Source organism: Pongo abelii, chromosome 9 (genome assembly GCF_028885655.2).
Source record: "Pongo abelii isolate AG06213 chromosome 9, NHGRI_mPonAbe1-v2.0_pri, whole genome shotgun sequence".
Classification (NCBI taxonomy): Eukaryota; Metazoa; Chordata; class Mammalia; order Primates; family Hominidae; genus Pongo; species Pongo abelii.
Window position 1 is genome coordinate 61,184,166 of NC_071994.2, and position 19,212 is coordinate 61,203,377.

Sequence of the window (19,212 nt, forward strand, 5' to 3'; positions counted from 1 at the left end):
ATGCATATGCACATGCATTGTACACATCAGACATCCAGTATGAGCTTGATTCTACACTCATTTCTTCTGTCCTGCCTAAGTGAGGTGTATACACACACACACACACACACACACACACACACGCTATGAAATGCTTATACGAGCCCTCAAGTAAGTGGATCACACTAACATTTGTCACAGCAGATGAAACCTATCTATCATCAAAAAATTGCCCTCTTTTTGTCTAAAATTGGAAAATCTTATTCAAAGTATTCATTTTACCCACAGTAAAATGCAAGATAACGTTGGAAATAAGTCAGTTTAATATTGAAAATTTTCCCTCTGTGTTGCGTGAAATACACTGGAAGTAAATATTTATTCTCACTTTTTTTTGAAGCTTTGTAGTTATGTGAAAACCAGTCCCACACATATCGCCTCATTGTCATGAAGAGAGGGAGCTGATCGCAGTGGGTGTTCGAGCTGGGGGTGGGGAATGGGTTGTCATTCTCTTGGTAAATAACTGAGGCAGCCTGATGAGAAGAATGCTTCATTAACCAGCCAGCAGCTGGGGGACTGGAGAGTACGGTGAATTCCTTCCGCCCCCTCTTTCCTGCAGTGGACATATGCACACACAGATACAGATATCACTAAAGTACGCATGTGGCCTCACAGATTTTTTTATTTTTTCTGCCGGCCAGAAACGACTGTGTTGTATTATCACAGCAACTATAATGTGTAGCCTGGACAAACATCTCTGCCTCCTCCCCACTCCTCAACCCCTTCCTCCCCATAATTTCCCCACAGAAGAGGCAACATTGTGCACCAATTGTACATACAGGTAGAGCAAATACCTTCCCCCAGTATGTACACAATTGGAGTCTAGGAACCATAGTCTGTGAGGAGGTGGGTAGACAGAACCCAGGTAGGCTGGAGTGCTGGGGTTTTCTCCAAGGGCTAAAAGAACCCAGCACAGCTTGGTTGCCCTGGCTCTGTGTTCTATGTATATTATTGTATAGTTTAAAAAATAGCAAATGTGCACCCCTTCCTTGTTCAGAGAATGCAGTTTTCTACAGGGGAGGGGGTAGTAGTAGTACTTTTTAGGAGTCTGACCTCACAAGCCTCTAATAATGCATCCTGTGTATGCAGATATCCTATCTAGTCTCAACTCCCCTGCCCTCTTTGGGGATCAGGATACAGTGATGAAAGCCATTCAGGAGGCGCGAAAGATGCGAGAGCAGATCCAGCGGGAGCAACAGCAGCAACAGCCACATGGTGTTGATGGGAAACTGTCCTCCATAAATAATATGGGGCTGAACAACTGCAGGAATGAAAAGGTAAAACTGCTTCCTTGTGTCACTGGATCTGCTAGACTTATTGGCTCACTCTCATCTGGTTCTTTCCAGGCTCCCAGGTATCAACCTGCAGCCACAGATTTGGGCTTCCAGCTTGAGGGCTGTCTTGTACTTTACCTTAATCTGTCATGTAGCATCTGTAAGCATTATTGTTGATTAACAAATATGCCCTTTCCCACCCAGTGTAAGTTGCCTCCCAATCTACCTGCCTTTTGGTGTTTTTCTGTCACGTTCTGAAATAGATATATCTTAAAATAAAGGAGATGTATGATGTTATTAGAATAAAAATAGAGTACCAGAATATTAAAAAGGGAAGACACATATGTGTTTACAATGAAGACTAATATGTTACCATGACTCACCATTAAATGTAATACTAAACTTCCTGTCAACCAGGACAAAAAATGAAGCAAAACAAAGCAATTTGCAAATTGCATTCATTTGGTTTTTGATCCAGCAAATTATTTATTGTTTATTCTATGATGGACTCTGTTCTAGGCACTGGAGATACAGCAGTGAGCAAATCTGACAAAGATACCTGCTTTCCTAGAGCTTATATTCTAATAGGAGAACACAGACAATGAAGAAATAAACAAATAGAAAATGTAATGGCAGGAAGTCAATAAATACCATGAGAAAAAATAGAAGCAAGTTAAAGGAATAGGGTGTTATAGGGCTGGTATGTTAGGTAAGGTGGTAAGGACTCTCTGAGGAAGTGACATTGACATCTGAATGAAGCAACAGTCCAGGCCATATGAAAGGCAGGAGCAGGGGCATTCCAGGCACTGGGAATGATGAACATGCAGGCCCTCGGAGGATCAGACCAGCACCAAGGAGGCCAGTGTGGCAGGAATGGCACAAGAGACGGCACAGCCGGGGATCATAAAGTAAAAGTGATAGGCTGGGCAGAGCTTATTATTACCTGGTACACCCTGGAAAGGCTTTTCATTTTATTTTGAGTGTGATGGGAATCCCTAGACTGATTTTGTCCAGGACATTGACATGATCTGTTTTACATATAAAAGGATCATTCTGCCTACTGTGGAAGATTGGACTATATAGGAGGTTAAGAATGGAAACAGGGAGACTGGTTGAGAGGCTATTAGTAGACTGGGTGAAAAATTCTGATTATTTGATAGAAGGGTACTAATCTGATTATGGAGGCTCTACCCTCATAACCTCATCTAAACCTAATTACCTCCCAAAGACCCACCTCCAGTGACCATCACATTGCAGATTGGGGATTCAAGATAATGGATTCTGAGGGGACACAAAAATTATCTCCATAGTACCCTATATTGTTGAATTTGTATTATCTGTTGAAGTTCAAACTTAGACACTATTAACTTCAAATTCTACAGATTAATTTTAAGTATTTCTCATTGACTTTTTAAATTCATTTGGGAGGGAAAAGTCTGAAGTTTAAAAGGATAAAATTTTATTTTGCTTTGGAACACACGGGAGAGAGATGAGAGATGAGGTTAAGATAGATACATAGATGATAGATAGATAGATAGATAGATAGATAGATAGATAGATAGATAGACAGATAGATAAATTTGAAGTTGACCTAAAACATATCACACTGAATATAACTGAGTCCCAGAAGGTAAGCTGCAAAATTGTTTCAATGGAACCAGAAAACCCTGGTTTCCAAGTTGAAGGGAGCTGTTTTCTCAGTAGGCAACCTTACTGGGGTTGAATTTGGGGCACGGGAAAAGTTCATTACTAGGGATGCTGTGTTCATGAGCTCTCCTTAACATGACCTCTCTCCTGCATAATGTTACTATTTTGCACATATATTTTGTGATTCTTGTAGGCTTTGTTTAGTATCTAGAATCAGTATCTATGATTGCTTGCTAGATTAGTTCAAGTTAGAAGAATAAATGAAGGACAGCACTAATGGATTCCTGTGATGGTAGCTTTGGCTTTCTTATAATCAAAATATCAGTCTTAATTTTATGGGGTTCCATGGGGCACTACTTTTTCTTCTGAGCATCAGATTTTGAGCCAAAGAGGGTAAATATTAATGTATAATGTACAATTAAACTGGAAAATGAATTATGACAAATTCAGTTTAACTCTTCAAAATTATTCATGTTGGAATCATCTGTTTCCTTAAATATAAGATCTATCCATTAGATTTATGAATTTGTTCTTTGTAGCTCATAATACAGGTGTAGGTAATTTTTTGTGGTGTTGCTGACATAAAACCTTATAATTTATTAAGCATACCTCTTCTCTCCCTCATTTCGACACTCTTTGCAGAGGAATGTGGCACAGATTTGGGTTTCCTGGGAAACAGGTCATGAGATGAAGATCAGCATGCAGGTTTATTAGGGAGTGCTTTTAGGATTGCTAAGGGAAGGGAGAAGAAAAAGGCCTGTACAGCATAGTGAGACCCCATCTCTAAAAAATAAACAAGTTTTAATTTTTTAAAAAAACCCAGGACTGTGCAGACGGAGAGGTTGTGCTCTGGTGCAGTCTCAACTAGGGCCTCTAGCAACCTCATAGGAAGCTTCCAGGCTGCCATGGCCATTCAGAATTGTCCTAAGTTGGGGTGAGAGTGTGAGCTTTTGTACACCTGCATCAACCAGTCACTGGATAAATGACGCCATGGGAAGAGGACATGACCTTGAGTGAGGTGACTCTCTCCAGCTAAGGCAATGTTGAGGAGGGCCAACAGCCAAGGGCTAGCTACCAACAGCATTTCCAGCAGTTGAGGGAATAAATCTTCCAGTCCTGAAGGGGGATCTGGGCTGCACATCAGTGTCCACTATAGCTTGTTACATTTAGTGTATTAGATGTATACAAGACAGTCTTTGTATATATCATAAATGTGGGCCAACACTTACTAACAGGCATAGGGATGCTTATGTCTTTACAGTACTTATAGAATCATATATGTGTCCATATGAGTACACGTTTACTCATGATGGGTCTCACTGTATTGGGTAAATCCCTATTTTGGCACTTTAAAATGAAACATTGTTGACTTGATCGGCCAGAACGGCACCAATGGAGTCGTTGTCGACTGTGTCGATGTGTCACGGGGTATTTAGGATCTGTTAAATATATACATTGTAGGGACAATAGACTGTAATGGCACCTTAGGAGCTGTTCTCCTCCATCATTTCAACATAGCTTCTGTGCATGAATTGTCAGTGTCCTGCCAGCAGATGTCTAAGTTACCGCCCTGGGTTGTAGCTTTCCACACAAAGAACACCAGCCGTCTTCACCCCTGTCTAAGTACCAGTGCAGTTAGATCACACTATAGCCTAATTGCTTACCAAATTTTGTTGTTTTGACATCTCTAAGATAGAGAGTATTTTAGTCATGACAATACATAGCAGAATTTTAATTAGGCTGCTTCAAAGTCTCCTCAGAGCTAAGCTAAGGGCATCTGGCAAGAAGACAGGCAAGGCAGGGTGGGCCTTTTTAATGAAGGGATAGATGTTAAAGTATGTTCTGTAACTCTCTGACGTTCTTGATGTTTGAATGCTGACTCAGTGAAAGCATTGGTTGGAATGCTTTCCTGCATAGGTATTATGTAAGCCAGTAGACTGATTACCTGCTGATCACAACTGCACATGAAAAGTCAGATTACACATCTGTACACATGTGTCCTGAGCTGCTATTCACTTCCTTATCTGGGAATCACTTGAGAAAAATACTTGACCTCATCACGTGTCAAAGTGAGCTACAGTGGACACTATTATCACACTTTACTTGCCTCTGAAGTATATGGGTAGAATTGAAACTGTAGAGTAAAAGAATTGGAGGGAGCATTACATTTGATCAAGTCCAATCACTTCGATTTGCATATGGGAAAACTGAAACCTAGAGAAAGAAAAGGACTTACCCACAGTCGTAGTGTATTTGTAGCAGGACAGAAATTAAATCTCAGCTTTCCTGATTCCTAGTTAATTGTATTTCCACTTATAGAACAATACCAGATTCATTTATTAATTTCCTATGATATCTTACATTTTACATTGGCAATCTCAAAGCTTTGATGAAATGAAGCAGGTAATAAATAAACAAAAACAGCAAAGCAGAAAAGCATTTAGCTCTCTGCTTTCTCTATACTTGTCACCTTCTGTCTGGGTAGGGTATTCTTTCCTGCCATGGTGTCCGTTGCTGCTGGTGCTGGAAAGCTACCAGTCAGGAAATAGAAGATTGAATGGTGCTGGTATAGACAAAGAAACAAAAGAGGTGGCTAGACCAGGAGCAGTCATAGAAAGACAGACTACATGTAGATTACAAAGAACATGGATTTTAGAGTTGATTAATCCTGGGTCTCAGTTCTCCCTGTGCTATTTTCTAACTGTGTTACTTAAGTAAATTATTTAACCTCTCTGAGTCTCAATGATCATTTCTATAAAATGGAGATAATTACCATTTTCTTGAAGGGATGTTTTGAAGAAAAGCATATGTACAGCATATAGCTTGCTCAGAAGATGCTCAATTAATATCACATTCTTTCTCACTTTCAGATGGCAGGCAGCTTGTCAAATCTGTTGTTTAGTTTTAAAATTTTTCTTTCTTTGATACTCTCCACTGGTGAATGAGTCAACCTATTGGTCCTTGGATCCAAAATGTCTTAGAAGAGAAAAAAAGGCTAGTTAGATTCTAACAGGCAGCTTCTTACAAAGTCAGGATATGCATATTTCTTTTTCATTTTTGGAGTAACTTGTATAAACTAGCTACCTGCTAGGATCTGGCTAAAGCCAACATGATAATAATACTCAAATTTGATTATGTTAGTGTGCTAGGGAGCTTTTGTTCCTACTTAATGTATTCTTTAATATATTTCCACAAAAGCAGAATTTTAATCTATAATTTTTTGGAAAAGCTTGACCTGATTCTTGATGACTATTTACATTTCTTATATCCAAATGATATTTTTCAGTGAATTAAATAGGAAAACAATATCTAATCATTGGGGCACATTGTAAACTTGTTCCCATTTATTTAAGAAGCCATTGTTCATTTTTTGAAAGTGTAGATTCTTGCATTTCACCCATATGTTTCAAAAATATCAGTATAGTACATCAGTATTACACTGATGTAATACTGCCCCCTTTTATTGGAAAAGAAAAACATACTGGACATATTCTGCTTCGCATTGTCAATTACCATAGCTCCTTGTTATTCGTACAATTGATTCAGGTATTCATTGTTGCATGACAGGGTAAATTTAGACAGAGGATCAATATAGCTGTACAGCAGTAAGTGAAAGGGGCTTGTGAGAAAATTATTTAGCAAAGTGTGTTGGGAATGAATGAGCTCCTTCTATAGCTCACAGACTAGTGAGGTTTGGTTGTTTTCAAAGGCATACATAGTCCTAATTAATCAGGATTGTCATTTTTGTGAACAGTTGACTAACATGCTTGTGTTGCTTTTCTATGTCAACCTATTCTCAAGACAACTTATACTATGAAGAATGTGGGGCACATTAGAGATTTTTGCAGTAAGGGAAGAAATTCTAATTGTAATTCTCATTTGCAAAGCAGAGAAGTAGTCACTGTTTAAAAAACATTTGTGTACTACTCTTTCTTTATGTCACGACAATGAATATTTTTATACTGCTTTCTATGCTCCAAATATATTATTACATATATATTCACTCTTGAACCTTTCCAAATTTAGGGATGTTGGTATTACTGTCCTTGTTTCACAGATGAAGAAACTAAGACCAGCTCTGGATCACTTTACTCCAGCATTTCCTTTCCATCATCTCATTTGTTCCCTACATCTCTGTGAGATTGATAGCGCAATTTTACTTAAAATCTAAAACGAGACACACATCTGAGTTTCAAACATCAATTTAATGAAGTGAATGCTAAAATTATGAGCTAAAGAAGTCTATCTAGATATATGTGCTTCATACATATGTCTTTGAAATGAATAGCTATATTTATACTTGTGATAGTGTTTTTTTTAAAAGAACATACACAGATCAAAAGTGCTATAAAATTAGAGAAAAGCAAGGTAAGTTTTATTAATGTTGGATTTTACATTTGAACTAATAACATTGGGCAACTATGAAGTTCTGTATGTAGGCTCCTGGCTGAATGTAATCATTAAGTTCTTTTTCTGTCATCAGGACTACTTGATTGGTTGCCTAGCTACTAGCTTAAAAGGCCAAACTCATAAAAAACAACAACAAACTTGTTTGGCTCTTTTCTTCTCTGTACTTTAAACAGAAAAAAAAATGGTGAGAATTTATATATAAGTGTACAAGTTCAAGATCCTTCCTAGGGATAGGTGTGGGTGTAGGAATAAATATAAAGCCTTGAGTTTTATTTATACATGTTTTAGTCAAAAGGCCACATCTAGTTAGTGTATCTCTCAATGAAAGGGCTAAAATTCGATATATTCAGTTATATCGAATTCAGTTATATCGAATGTCCCATACATTCTGTGAAAGAGTTGTTGGTTTTGTTATGTATGGAGCAAACTTACTAATTATGAGGATTTTATAGACCTAACCTCCCATTATGGCAGGTAGTTTCTAATCCTTAATCCTTCTAGATCTAATCTCTTCTAGATGTAATCTCTTAATCCTTCCAGACCAGCTGTTCTCAACTTTTTTGGTCTCAGGGGCCTTTCACACTCTTAAAAATTATCAAAGACCCTGAAGAGTTTTGATTTATGTGGTACTTATCAACCAATATTTGTCTTATTAAATATTAAAACTAAAACATTAAAAAAATTTGTTTTAAGATAACAATAACAAATCAATTAGATAGTAATATAAATACCATTTTTTAGTATTAACTATATTTTCAAAGTAAAAAAATAGAAGAATGGTTTTGCTTTACATTTTCATGAATCTCTTTAATGTCTGATTTATTAGAAGACTGCTCGTTCTGGTATCTGCTTTTGCATCCAAATTGTATCATTGTCATGTAGTTTCTGGAATTCTCCATGTACATTCAAGAGAGAATAAGAATGAATAAGGCAAACAATGTCTTAGAGTTATTATGGAAATAGTTTTGATCTAGTGGACCCTCTAAAAGGGTCTTTGAGATTTACCAAGGTGATACTTTGAATATATGCTATTCTAGATCATGTAATACATATACCTGCATTATGTGTTTTAATTGTATTCACTTTAACCTTAATAACAGTTTTCACTGATCAAACACAGTAAATGTTTTGAATTGACCAATAGCTTTGTTCTATTTGAATTAAGGAGCAAAACAGTACCGTTGTACTATTTGTGTTTATACGCTGCCTTGATGTAAAAAGAATTTTGTGTGGTTTGCAGTGATACGTGCAGTAAAACAACATAAAAACTAAACAGAGAGGAGATTGTGGGAAATAAAAATTAAGGATAGGAAAATAAGGTAAGTAGGGTAAAGCTGAGATAAGTGAAGTGCACAAAAATTCTTGTCATACATATTTACCTAATTGCTAAAGGAGGGCCACAGACTTGATTGTGAGCTTCCTGGTAACCAGGCAAAAAGGAAATGTGTTACAACAGCCACAGTATTTCTACAACATAAACAAAACAGCTTCTCAGAAGAGACATAGGTCTTCTCTGGGTACTCACAAAAGCTTCAGACATACCTAAGAATGTACCTATAACATTCGTATTCAGTTTGAGAACTCAGTAATTTTGCAGGGCTATTTCTTAACAGACCTTTCGTTTATCTTTTCGATGCGTTTTTACCTACAGTTATTTGCCTTAGTTTAGGTAATGTGACTGACATTGAATACTTGTTTGCAGCATTTTATTCCACAGACACACTTTTTTTCAATTTCATTCCATTTGTATTAAGTACTTACTGTATACAAAGCATAGTATTAGACATGTGAAGTGGAAAGATAACCAGGGTTCAATACTGGCTTTATCACTGTTATGCTAATATCTCAGAGCTTAAGTTTCCTAATCTATAAAAATGTCAGGATTTGAGAATTAAATGATTTAATATTCAACCTCCTAATAAAATATCTTATGAACAAATTGGGCATTTAATAAATTCTTACTCCCTTCCTCCCTCTTTCCCAGTCTTCTTCTTTTCCTCTCTCTCCCACCTTTCCACCTTCCCTTCTTTTTTTCTTTCCTTCCTACTTTCCCATCCATTTAATTAAGGTTGTTGATAAGAGCAAAGGCTTTGGAGTTAGATGGCCCTAACATCTCCATCTGAGAAATGCTATTAATTTGCATAGTTTCTATGCACAAGGGTTTGTTATGATGATTCAATAAAGTATGATCATCCGTCAATACTCTTGGAGAATTGGTCCAGGACCCCACCTCCCCACCCTGCAGATCCCAAAATTCCTGGATGCTCAAGACTCTTATATAAAATGGCATAGTATTTGCATATAACCTAGGCGCATCCTCCCATATTAGTTAAATCATCTCTAGATTACTTATAATACCTAACACAACATAAGTGCTATGTCAATAGTTGTTGTACTCTTTTTATTTCTATTATTTGTATTGTTATTTTTAATTTAAAAAATTTTTTAATATTTTCCTTCCAAAATTGGTTGGCCTCTCACATATGGAACTCATGGATATGAAAGGTCTGCTATAATCAACGTAAGTGGCCTCATTCAGAACCTGACACATAATTGGTAGAAGAGCAGGCTGAAAGAGATGGTTGTCATGGCTAGCTTAAGTTTTATCCTTTTAGATAATTGCGAGCCATTGTAGGTGTTTGTGGATGGGGCACATTTAATCTAAACTACATTTTAAGAAGAATATGATGGTGGCAGTTTAAATAAAGAATGGGCGAGACCTTTAGAGAGACGTGCAAGAGTGAAGAGAGCGTGTGTTTTGAAGTCAGAGTGACCGGGGCTTCAGATTCTGCTTCTACAACTCACAGGTCTGTGACTTCCTTGAGCCTTAGTGTCCTTATCTGTGATTAATAACACTTAGTTCCCTTCGTTATTACAGGTTATATCAAAAAACTATGAAACTATAAGCCAGGTACTCAGGATTATGCATTTAAAAATCCATTTTCTTCTCTTGCAGGATTCCCAAGACCAGTTCTGTAGGTGGAACTCCATTTGAAATTTCTTTAAATTGACATTGGACTCTTTTGCACTCCTGCCCTTCCTTAGCTTAGAAGCTGCCCTGTTGTTGTAGAAACAGGGCTTTTCCAGTGGAAAGACAACCAGTATGCAGAGGAAGGATATATCACAAGTGTAGTGTCAGGTGACTTAATGCTATGTCACCCCACATAAAGAAATTAATTTCTGAAGAATTCCCAACCTCCAAATTAAATCAGATCCATCTAGGTGGCCTTTAGAATCCACTTGTTGTACTAAACATTTTTTAAATATCTGAGTTGCAGAAAAAAATCAAAGCACATGTTCTCAGGAATTTTTTAGTTATTTTTAAAAGAGCACATTAAAGAAAATATATATAGTTATGATTATCATCAAAACAAATATTAAGTTTGAAGTCATTTGATTGTGGGAAAAATTTTAAATATAAAATTGAGACCATTTAAGTGACAAATCGTATTTTTAAAAGTCTGCTAAACAGTTTAAAATGCAACTTTAGAAAGGCTGAGTAGATTCTAAACTGTTTTCCTAAGTTTTCACAAAGCTTCTCAAGACAATGCAAGCTGCCTCCTAAGTCTAACAAAGAATCTGTCTAAATTCTGATTTTTAGATTCCTCAGAGAAGCATAAGTCATCACTTGAAAACACACTGTGTTGTTTTACTGTGTGCATGCCTTTAGGAAACTGGGTCCATCTGGATTTTTCTGAGCTAAGAGGAGGGTGCTCTGCTTAAAAGCTATCTGAACTTTCTGCAGATTTTGGCATCCCATATCATGGATGTTGGCTTTGGTATATCTTGAAGATTTTCCTCAGAGATCTTTGCCCTTGGGAATTAGGGATCTAATGTGTGCTCTGTCTAAAACTCTCTTAATCAATTTCTAATCTTACAGAATCATAACTTGTCCACATAACCTCTAGTCCAGTGATGATGATAGATCTTTTCCCTTTAGAGATATGAAATATGAACTTTTGTTTTTATAGTAGTATAGTAAAAATTCATATATTCAGCACTCTCTCAACAGAAAGACCATTAGTCAGCACTTCTTCATCACACTATAAGAAGAGTTGAATCAGGCCGGGTGCGGTGGCTCACACCTGTAATCCCAGCTCTTTTGGAGGCCGAGGCGGGTGGATCATCTGAGGTCGGGAGTTTGAGACCACCCTGACTAACATGGAGAAACCCTGCCTCTACTAAAAATACAAAATGAGCCAGGCCTAGTGGCACATACCTGTAATCCCAGCTACTCAGGAGGCTGAGGCAGGAAAATTGCTTGAACCTAGGAGGCAGAGGTTGCGGTGAGCAGAGGTCATGCCATTGCACTCTAGCCTGGGCAACAAGAGCGAAACTCCATCTCAAAAAAAAAAAAAAAGAAAAAAAAAAAAAGAGTTGAATCAGAGCTAAAAGAGCCCTTAGAGATCATTTAGTACAGCCCCTCGTTTTATAGATGAAGAAACAGAGAAGTGAAGTGATTGCTCAAATCCAGCCACAGGGTGTTACTGAGACTGGGACCAGTACCCTGTCTCTCTGGCACTCAGTCCTGTGTGCTTTCCAGATTCTGCTCTAATGTTCACGATCCTAAGATGCTTATGGTGGTGACCCTAAGGCATCATATGGTCTCAAAGTGCTAAATTCAGTCTTAGTGCTGCTTATGTTGTGCTATACTATCATCCTTGCTAATAGTGATAAGTATGGAATATATTGTATCTGATAGCTTCACTAATCAGAGTGTAGGTTAAATAGAACATTACATTGCCTAGACATGCCTGGCACATAGTAGGCACTCAATATAATATTAATTGATTTAAGTTGATGCCAGTAACACAATTTTCTATAACTACATTTTGTATAAATATTTAGTTCCCTAAAGATCAATTTTTAAAAATAGATTCCATTAAGTGTTCTTAGTAATAGGTGAGGTGGATAGTACTTTAACTTTTTCTTTTCCTAAGAGGCTTTCTTTGCTTGTGGCAGTTTTAAGAACATAATAATAACAATCACTAAAATGTCAGTGTTTTAAATTGTTTGCAAAGCATTTTCACACATTTATTAATTAAAGTTAATTCTAGCAAACATCCTAAGAAGTGGAATTTTTATTATTCCTTTTCTACAGATGAGTATGAGGTTCAAAGAGCTCAAATCATTTGCCTACATTCACACAGTTAATATTGAACTTGAGAGACTTCAAAGTTTTTTGTTTTGAATCCCATATTCTGTCTGCAATAACAGACGGACTTCACCTTCTTTCCCCAAACCTATCCCTGCCCATGTGTCCTGATGCTCCTTGAAAAGAAGTTCACACATTATATATGGCTGTACATGAGTTTGTGTGTGCTTGTGACTGCACTATGCATGTAACTCTGTGAGTGTTCATGTGAGCAAACTGTGAATGTTCATGTCTTTCTCATTGTGGGTATAAATCTATATGTGAGTCTGTCTCTGTGAGTTTGTTCCTTGTGTGTGTATGTGCATTTATTTTGCCTGTTTTTCCTTAGGTCTGTTTGTATCTATAGCAGTGGGTAGTACCTGCTGTGTGTCTGTCTATCTGACTGTGCATCTGTAGTGTGTCTGTGTATTTGTCAGTATCTCTTTGTGTCTGTGTGTCTATCTCAGTGTGCACCTGTCTGCATTCGTATGTCTGTAGGTATGTCTGGGTCCATGTCTGTCTGTCTGAATCTGTATGTCTCTCTGTGTCAGTTGACCTGGATGTATATGTGAGACGGTCTGTATGACAGTGTATGTGTGTTGTCTGTATAAGTCTTCGTATATGTGTTCTATTCCCTTCGCTTTGTGGTGTTGGGTCTTACTATACTTGATTATTTTCATTTTCAGCTGGTTGGCCTAGGGCTGTGAATAGAGAGTATATGTGAAAACTTTGCACATGGATGTACTTTATATATTCTTTACATCACTGATTCCCTCTCAGCATTGTCTTAAATCTGGTTGTCAAAAATGTGCCATTGGGAGCAGTCTGGCAGAAGTTTACTTTTAGCTAAGATCCAGTTTGCAATCTTTGACATTTGCAACTAAGATTAGAATTTCCCAAAGTGCTGTCTTCCCACTATGGATGGAAATGCTTGATTTTATTTTTAGTGCAACCCTGATTTGCCCTTTATATCTTTTTATAAATAATGTCAACAGCATTGGTTCTGAAATAACACAAAGGGTGTCTTGTAAAATGCATTACGCAATGGCCTTAGTTCTCATATCTTCTAGGCTGCGGTAGTCCCCTGTAGTTCTCAACAAAGGAGATCATTTGAATGGTTATCTTCCCATATTGAGAGTCAACATAATTTTTTAAGAAGAGCAACCATATATTTGGGGTTCTCTTGCCTATGTTGAGATTAAAATATCAACATTTAAATTAGTATCCATTTTCTTATCTGTAAAATGGGGTAAGAAGACAAACCTCATCTCTAGTTCAAAGAAACATTTTAGTGAGCTCTTACATTTACAAAATCACATTGGTTTCTCAAGTCCTTTCTATTCTTCTAAGAACATGAGTTCTCTGGTTCTTTTTCTTTTCTTTTCCTTTCTTTTCTTTTTCTTTCTTTCTTTTTGTTTTTTTGTTTGTTTGTTTGTTTTGGAGACAGAGTTTCGCTCTTGTTGCCCAGGCTGGAGTGCAATGGCACGATCTCGGCTCACCGCAACCTCCACCTCCTAGGTTCAAGCAATTCTCCTGTCTCAGCCTCCCCAGTAGCTGGAATTATAAGCACCTGCCACCACGCCCATCTAATTTTTTGTATCTTTAGTACAGATGGGGTTTCACCATGTTGGCCAGGCTGGTCTCAAACTCCTGACCTCAGGTGATGCACCTGCCTCAGCCTCCTAAATTTCTGGGATTACAGTTGTGAGCCACTGCACCTGGCCGAGTTCTCTGATCTTAATAATACTCCTTCAAGGGAGGTTGGTAGCAAGTTTAGCCTTTCTTATTCCAGAACACCAATTTGATTGCCATGAAATGATTTCTCCAAGTCTAGGCAAACATCAGGAATGAAATAAAGAACAGGAGCCTTTGAAATCAGTCATGTCTAAATCCAAATCTCAGCTTTTCAGCCTAATTAATGATCAACAACATGTGTATTACTAGGTATGCCACCTGGGGCCTGTTACTTTTCTGAGACTATGTTTACTCACTTGGGAGGTGGAAATGATGAACATACTGTATAAGGTTGTGGAAAATATTAAATAAGATAATATATGTGAAGTAAGGTAGATGCAAATAAATATTCTTCTGGTTCCCTTATTGTTGTTTGCAACCACATGACATCACAGGGCATTAGGTAGGAAGTGCTCACCATTTGATGTACAGGTTAGGTGTTAGGTGCTAGGGATTCAGGTAAATATTGACTGGTCTCTTTCTGACCTACAGGAGAGTGCAGTCTGGTAGTCTGATTTGGGAGATAAGGCAGATCCATGAAAGGGAACCAGACAATAGAGGGTCTATGTGCCAAATGAGTGAATGAAAAGTGTTGTAAGGCTAATTAAGCTAATGAAGATAAAAGGAGGCCGTCCTGATCAATCCCTTGGTGGAAAAAAAGTTCTGTAGAAGAGGAGAGACTTGAAATGCCCTCAAAGGAAGGACAGGCAGGCTGGAGTACGTAGGGAGGAGTGTCTAGGCAGGGTCCTGGCATGAGTATGGATGGGGCATGTGTCTCTGCATATGGGGAATAATGGCTGGAGGACAGCTCAATCAGGAGAGAAGTGGACTCTGAGTTAGAGAGGGGCAGGATTCAGATGATGGAAGCCTCGAATGCCTGGCTAAGAAAGTTAACCCAGAGGCTGTATGTATGATTGTATGTATGATTGTATGTGTGTGAGAAAGAGAGAGAGAGAGAATAAAGAATAATGATGGTAGTGGTGGCTGAGGTAAATGGAGTGTATTTCTCCACATAGATAAACTTGGAGACAGTCAACCTGTTACACAATTATAGAAGCAACTAATAAGTTGCTCCCACTCTTCTCTTTGGGAGAAACCTCAGGGTGATATAGGATTGTAAATCTACATGAAAATTTGAAATAATTAAAATAATTTATAGGCATTTGTGACTGATGAATTTTTTATACAAAAATCACATTTGATGTTCACAGAAATCCTGTGAAGTAAAGATTATTGATATCTTTTATTAGCCCCCATTATAGACTAACAAATCGAACAAAACCCTGAAAATGCATGCAGGTAACTCTAGGTTCAAATACCAGCTCTTCTCTATATAAATTCTATACTTTTTACTGCACCACACTGTTACCATTATTGGTAACTTGAAGGAAGAGCCCATGTCTTACACTTTGCTCTTCCCCTAACACTGAGCCTAAAATGCTCATTGATTGTGTGCTTGTGACTAGAGCCCAGACTTTGGAAGAAGTAGTTACTCTTATGAAGATGAAAATTTATTTTCATCTCTCTGCCCTTTTGAATGTGTCTGGCATTCCTCAGATAGAGGAAATTCATATTATAGGAGGGTTGCCTCTTACAAGGCCCTAGAATACTGAAGTCTGTTTCACTGTCTCAATTTGCTTGTCTCACTGCCACTTCCTCATCTGTCTTCTATTCTGGAGGTTATGGATGCATCGCCCTCAGTCCACACTTCTTTGTCTCTGCCTCCTGGTATGTGTGAGAATAGATTTCTCTCCTTTCCTTTCTCCCTCCCTAACCTCCTTCCTACCCTCTCTTTCCATTTCTGCTCCCCCATTGCCCTTCCCTGTTCCCCTTCTTCCTCTTATTTTTCCACCCTCCCTCTCTCCTTCCTTCACTTCTCACTGCAATCTTACAGCCTACTGCAGTTAGGGTGCAGTCTCTGACCATTGATGATTTTTCTGCAAGTTCTTATAGTTACAGGAGGCAGCTGCTGCCTCTGCATTCTTCTATGGCAGGGCTCTAGTGTGTAATACCTGCATATCTACCTACCCTACTCCTGTGTCCTTGATAGCAGCACAGTTAACAGGAGCTCTTGGGTGTGCATGTTCAATTATAAGTCCTCTAAAGCCGCATAAGAATTAACCATATATGAAACAGTAGCACAGCCTAGGGGGGCTGAGAGACAACCAGTACACATTTATTCAGAATCGAATGCTGATTTCATTTATTTAAATGGCTATGCAATGAAGTATTGGATTTGAATAGCTTCAGAAAGTTAAATTTATAAAATAAATACCAACTTGCAAAGCTTTGGAAGCCAACATGGTTGCTGAGCTTCCTGATTTCATGTACCTAAAACTGAGTAAAGTTTGACAAATTAAGCTATGTGAATCAGTAGAAGGAATTTAGTCTCGATGTTAAAGCTGGAGATCTGTCTTCTAGGCCTACATCTGAGTATCTGTGTCATCTTGGGGAAGTCTCTAAATCTTACCGAGTCTCAGTATGTTCTGTAAAATTAGGATGATTGTGCCTTACGAATGAGATAATATGCGGGAAAAGACTTTACAATTTATAAGATGCTAATGGCCACAAAGCCTGACCATTGACCATATTTATTGTGTGAGGAGGAAGGGAACTGCGTCTGACTTCTGCCCAGAAGGGAAGCTTTATGCTGTGCACCTCGTGCCTCCTGTTTCATTGGAATGAGGTAGACTCAAAGCTGCCTTAGGCTGATAGCATAAATAAGTAGCATGTCATCACTTTTTTTTCCATAAATAAAACCCTTTTTGTTTATCATCTTTGTGGGTGGTGGTGAGAAGGAGAGGGTGTAGAAAGGAAGTGAAGTCTATTTCAAGCAAATCAGGTCAGTTGTACCAAATATCTCTGGCTCAAAGAATTAGCTGAGGACTGAGGATTAGCTAAATGTAGATGGATTTACTGATCAGCATAATACAATGAAATCAAAACACTATGAGTTAGTGAATTTCATGTGGTTTTGTACAAACTGGTTTTCCAGAATCATTTCCTTAAGTTTATATAATTTTAAAAGGTAATTTAATGAGATAGAAATTTTCTATAGTTGATATTTGAGGCAGTATTAAATATTGCTGTACCTTCAAGTAGAAACCATACTAAAGAGAAGTAAAGTTTGCAGTCAAATCAGCTTACACAGAAGGCAAACTATGTAACTGTTTAGAACACTAGACAATGAATTTTTAGAATTTTGTATTATTTTTAGTTGAAAAACTATAATTGTCAATGAATTTTAAAATAATTGAAAGTACAAGTGTGAGTGCTTCAAACATATTAATCTTCAAGGGAAGACTAATATTTCAAACCTAAGAGTTTCTAAATAGATCATGTTTATTCAAACCTAAGGGTTTCTAAATAGATCATATTTACACTAAGACTTTATTTGGTTTAAGCAATCTAATAATCCACCCCTTCATGTCACATTGCCAATTAGAGAACACAATGTACAACCTGAAGCCTTATATAAATGACATTTTAATATTCAGATCCTGAAGCAGTCGAGAAGTTTGGCTCTCTAGAAGCAATTTTTTTGCTACTCCTTTGGTCATCACCTCAGTTGTGCAAAACTAAAATTTTGATCATAACGCAAATTCAAATATGAGTTTTATTTAATCAGTGAAAAGCAGATTTACTCCTTTCCTAGGTTATACACTTCTTCGTGTCAAATATATGCAGTAGAGTTAAATAAGAGCTATATTATAAAAACTTTTGTAGCTTGTATAATTGTTATATTCATGATCTTCTCTTAAGTCGTTAATTGCTCTGAAAATGCCATTAAAAATTTTACAGAGATTTAAAAACTGCTAATTATAACATTCACTTGGGAAGTTATTTGTTCTATGAACAACTGCCTTTTTCCTTGAGACTGTTCAAATCCATTTTCGTTAATTCTCGTTAGACAATCGGTCTTTCTTTTTTTTTTTTTTTTTTTTGAGACAGAGTCTTGCTCTGTAGCCCAGGCTAGAGTGCAATGGTTCGATCTCTGCTCATTGCAAACTCCGCCTTCCAGGTTCAAGTGATTTTCCTGTCTCAGCCTCCTGAGTGCCTCGGATTACAGGAGCCTGCTAACACGCCCAGCTAATTTTTGTATTTTCAGTAGAGACGGGGTTTCACCATCTTGGCCAGGCTGGTCTCGAACTCCTGACCTTGTGATTCACCTGCCTCGGCCTCCCAAAGTGCTGGGATTACAGGCATGAGCCACCACGCCCGGCCCTCATTAGACAATCTTTAGGACTGAAGGAACTGTCTCTCTGTCCCACATCCTGCTTAGGCTAATTTTCCAAGTTTCTCCTTATCTGGTCAGGAGTGCTGTTATTCAAGCTGTAGGAATAAACGTGTGCTTGTTTATTGAGCCCATGTCCTAGAGCCCTAGGAGATGTTTTTATTTCACTTCGAGATTTTAACCTGTGATCTAAGCATCATTTCTAATTCAGCAGGAAGGATTGTTTATGGTGAAGCACTTGCTTTTAGACCAGGAGCTCAGAGCCCACATTTTAAAATATCTTACAATTTTAGTTTTTGAGAAATAAAGTTGGTGCAGTCTCTACCCTTGCTGGTATGACCTACAGTGTGCTGCATTTCAGTTTCTAATTTCTGAATGTGAAGATGACGAGCCTTGTTTTTTCCTAATATAATGACAACAAACAAAAACTCTACCCAAAATATACATTACATTGTAAATATTTCAAGTTTGTGCCAGTTAAGGACAGTTGTGAAGGACCGGTGATTTTTGTTCTATTTACTTATTTATTTTCACCATTGTGGAAACAGTGGAAGGGAATAAAAGCACTCGCACCCATCCGTTCTGTTCGCTGGCTCTCTGATGACAAACGGCCGATATGTGGAGAGCACATACCTCATTTACATCACATGCATAATGTACTCTATCTGGGATATTAGCTTCTCGGTCTTGCAGTGTTGCCTAACACACACAGTGATCAGCACATTTTTTGAGACCGCAATAAT

At 37.8% G+C, this 19,212-nt stretch overlaps 1 protein-coding gene across 33 annotated transcripts in view; it reads left to right on the forward strand.

Moving 5' to 3' along the window:
- SOX6 (SRY-box transcription factor 6) overlaps nucleotides 1–19,212 on the forward strand; it is a 757,470-nt gene that overhangs the window by 676,491 nt on the left and 61,767 nt on the right. For all 33 annotated transcript variants that reach the window (XM_054523662.2, XM_054523669.2, XM_054523670.2 and 30 more), the window contains 1 exon segment: nucleotides 1,126–1,313. In XM_054523662.2, the coding sequence (XP_054379637.1) occupies nucleotides 1,126–1,313 (188 nt within the window).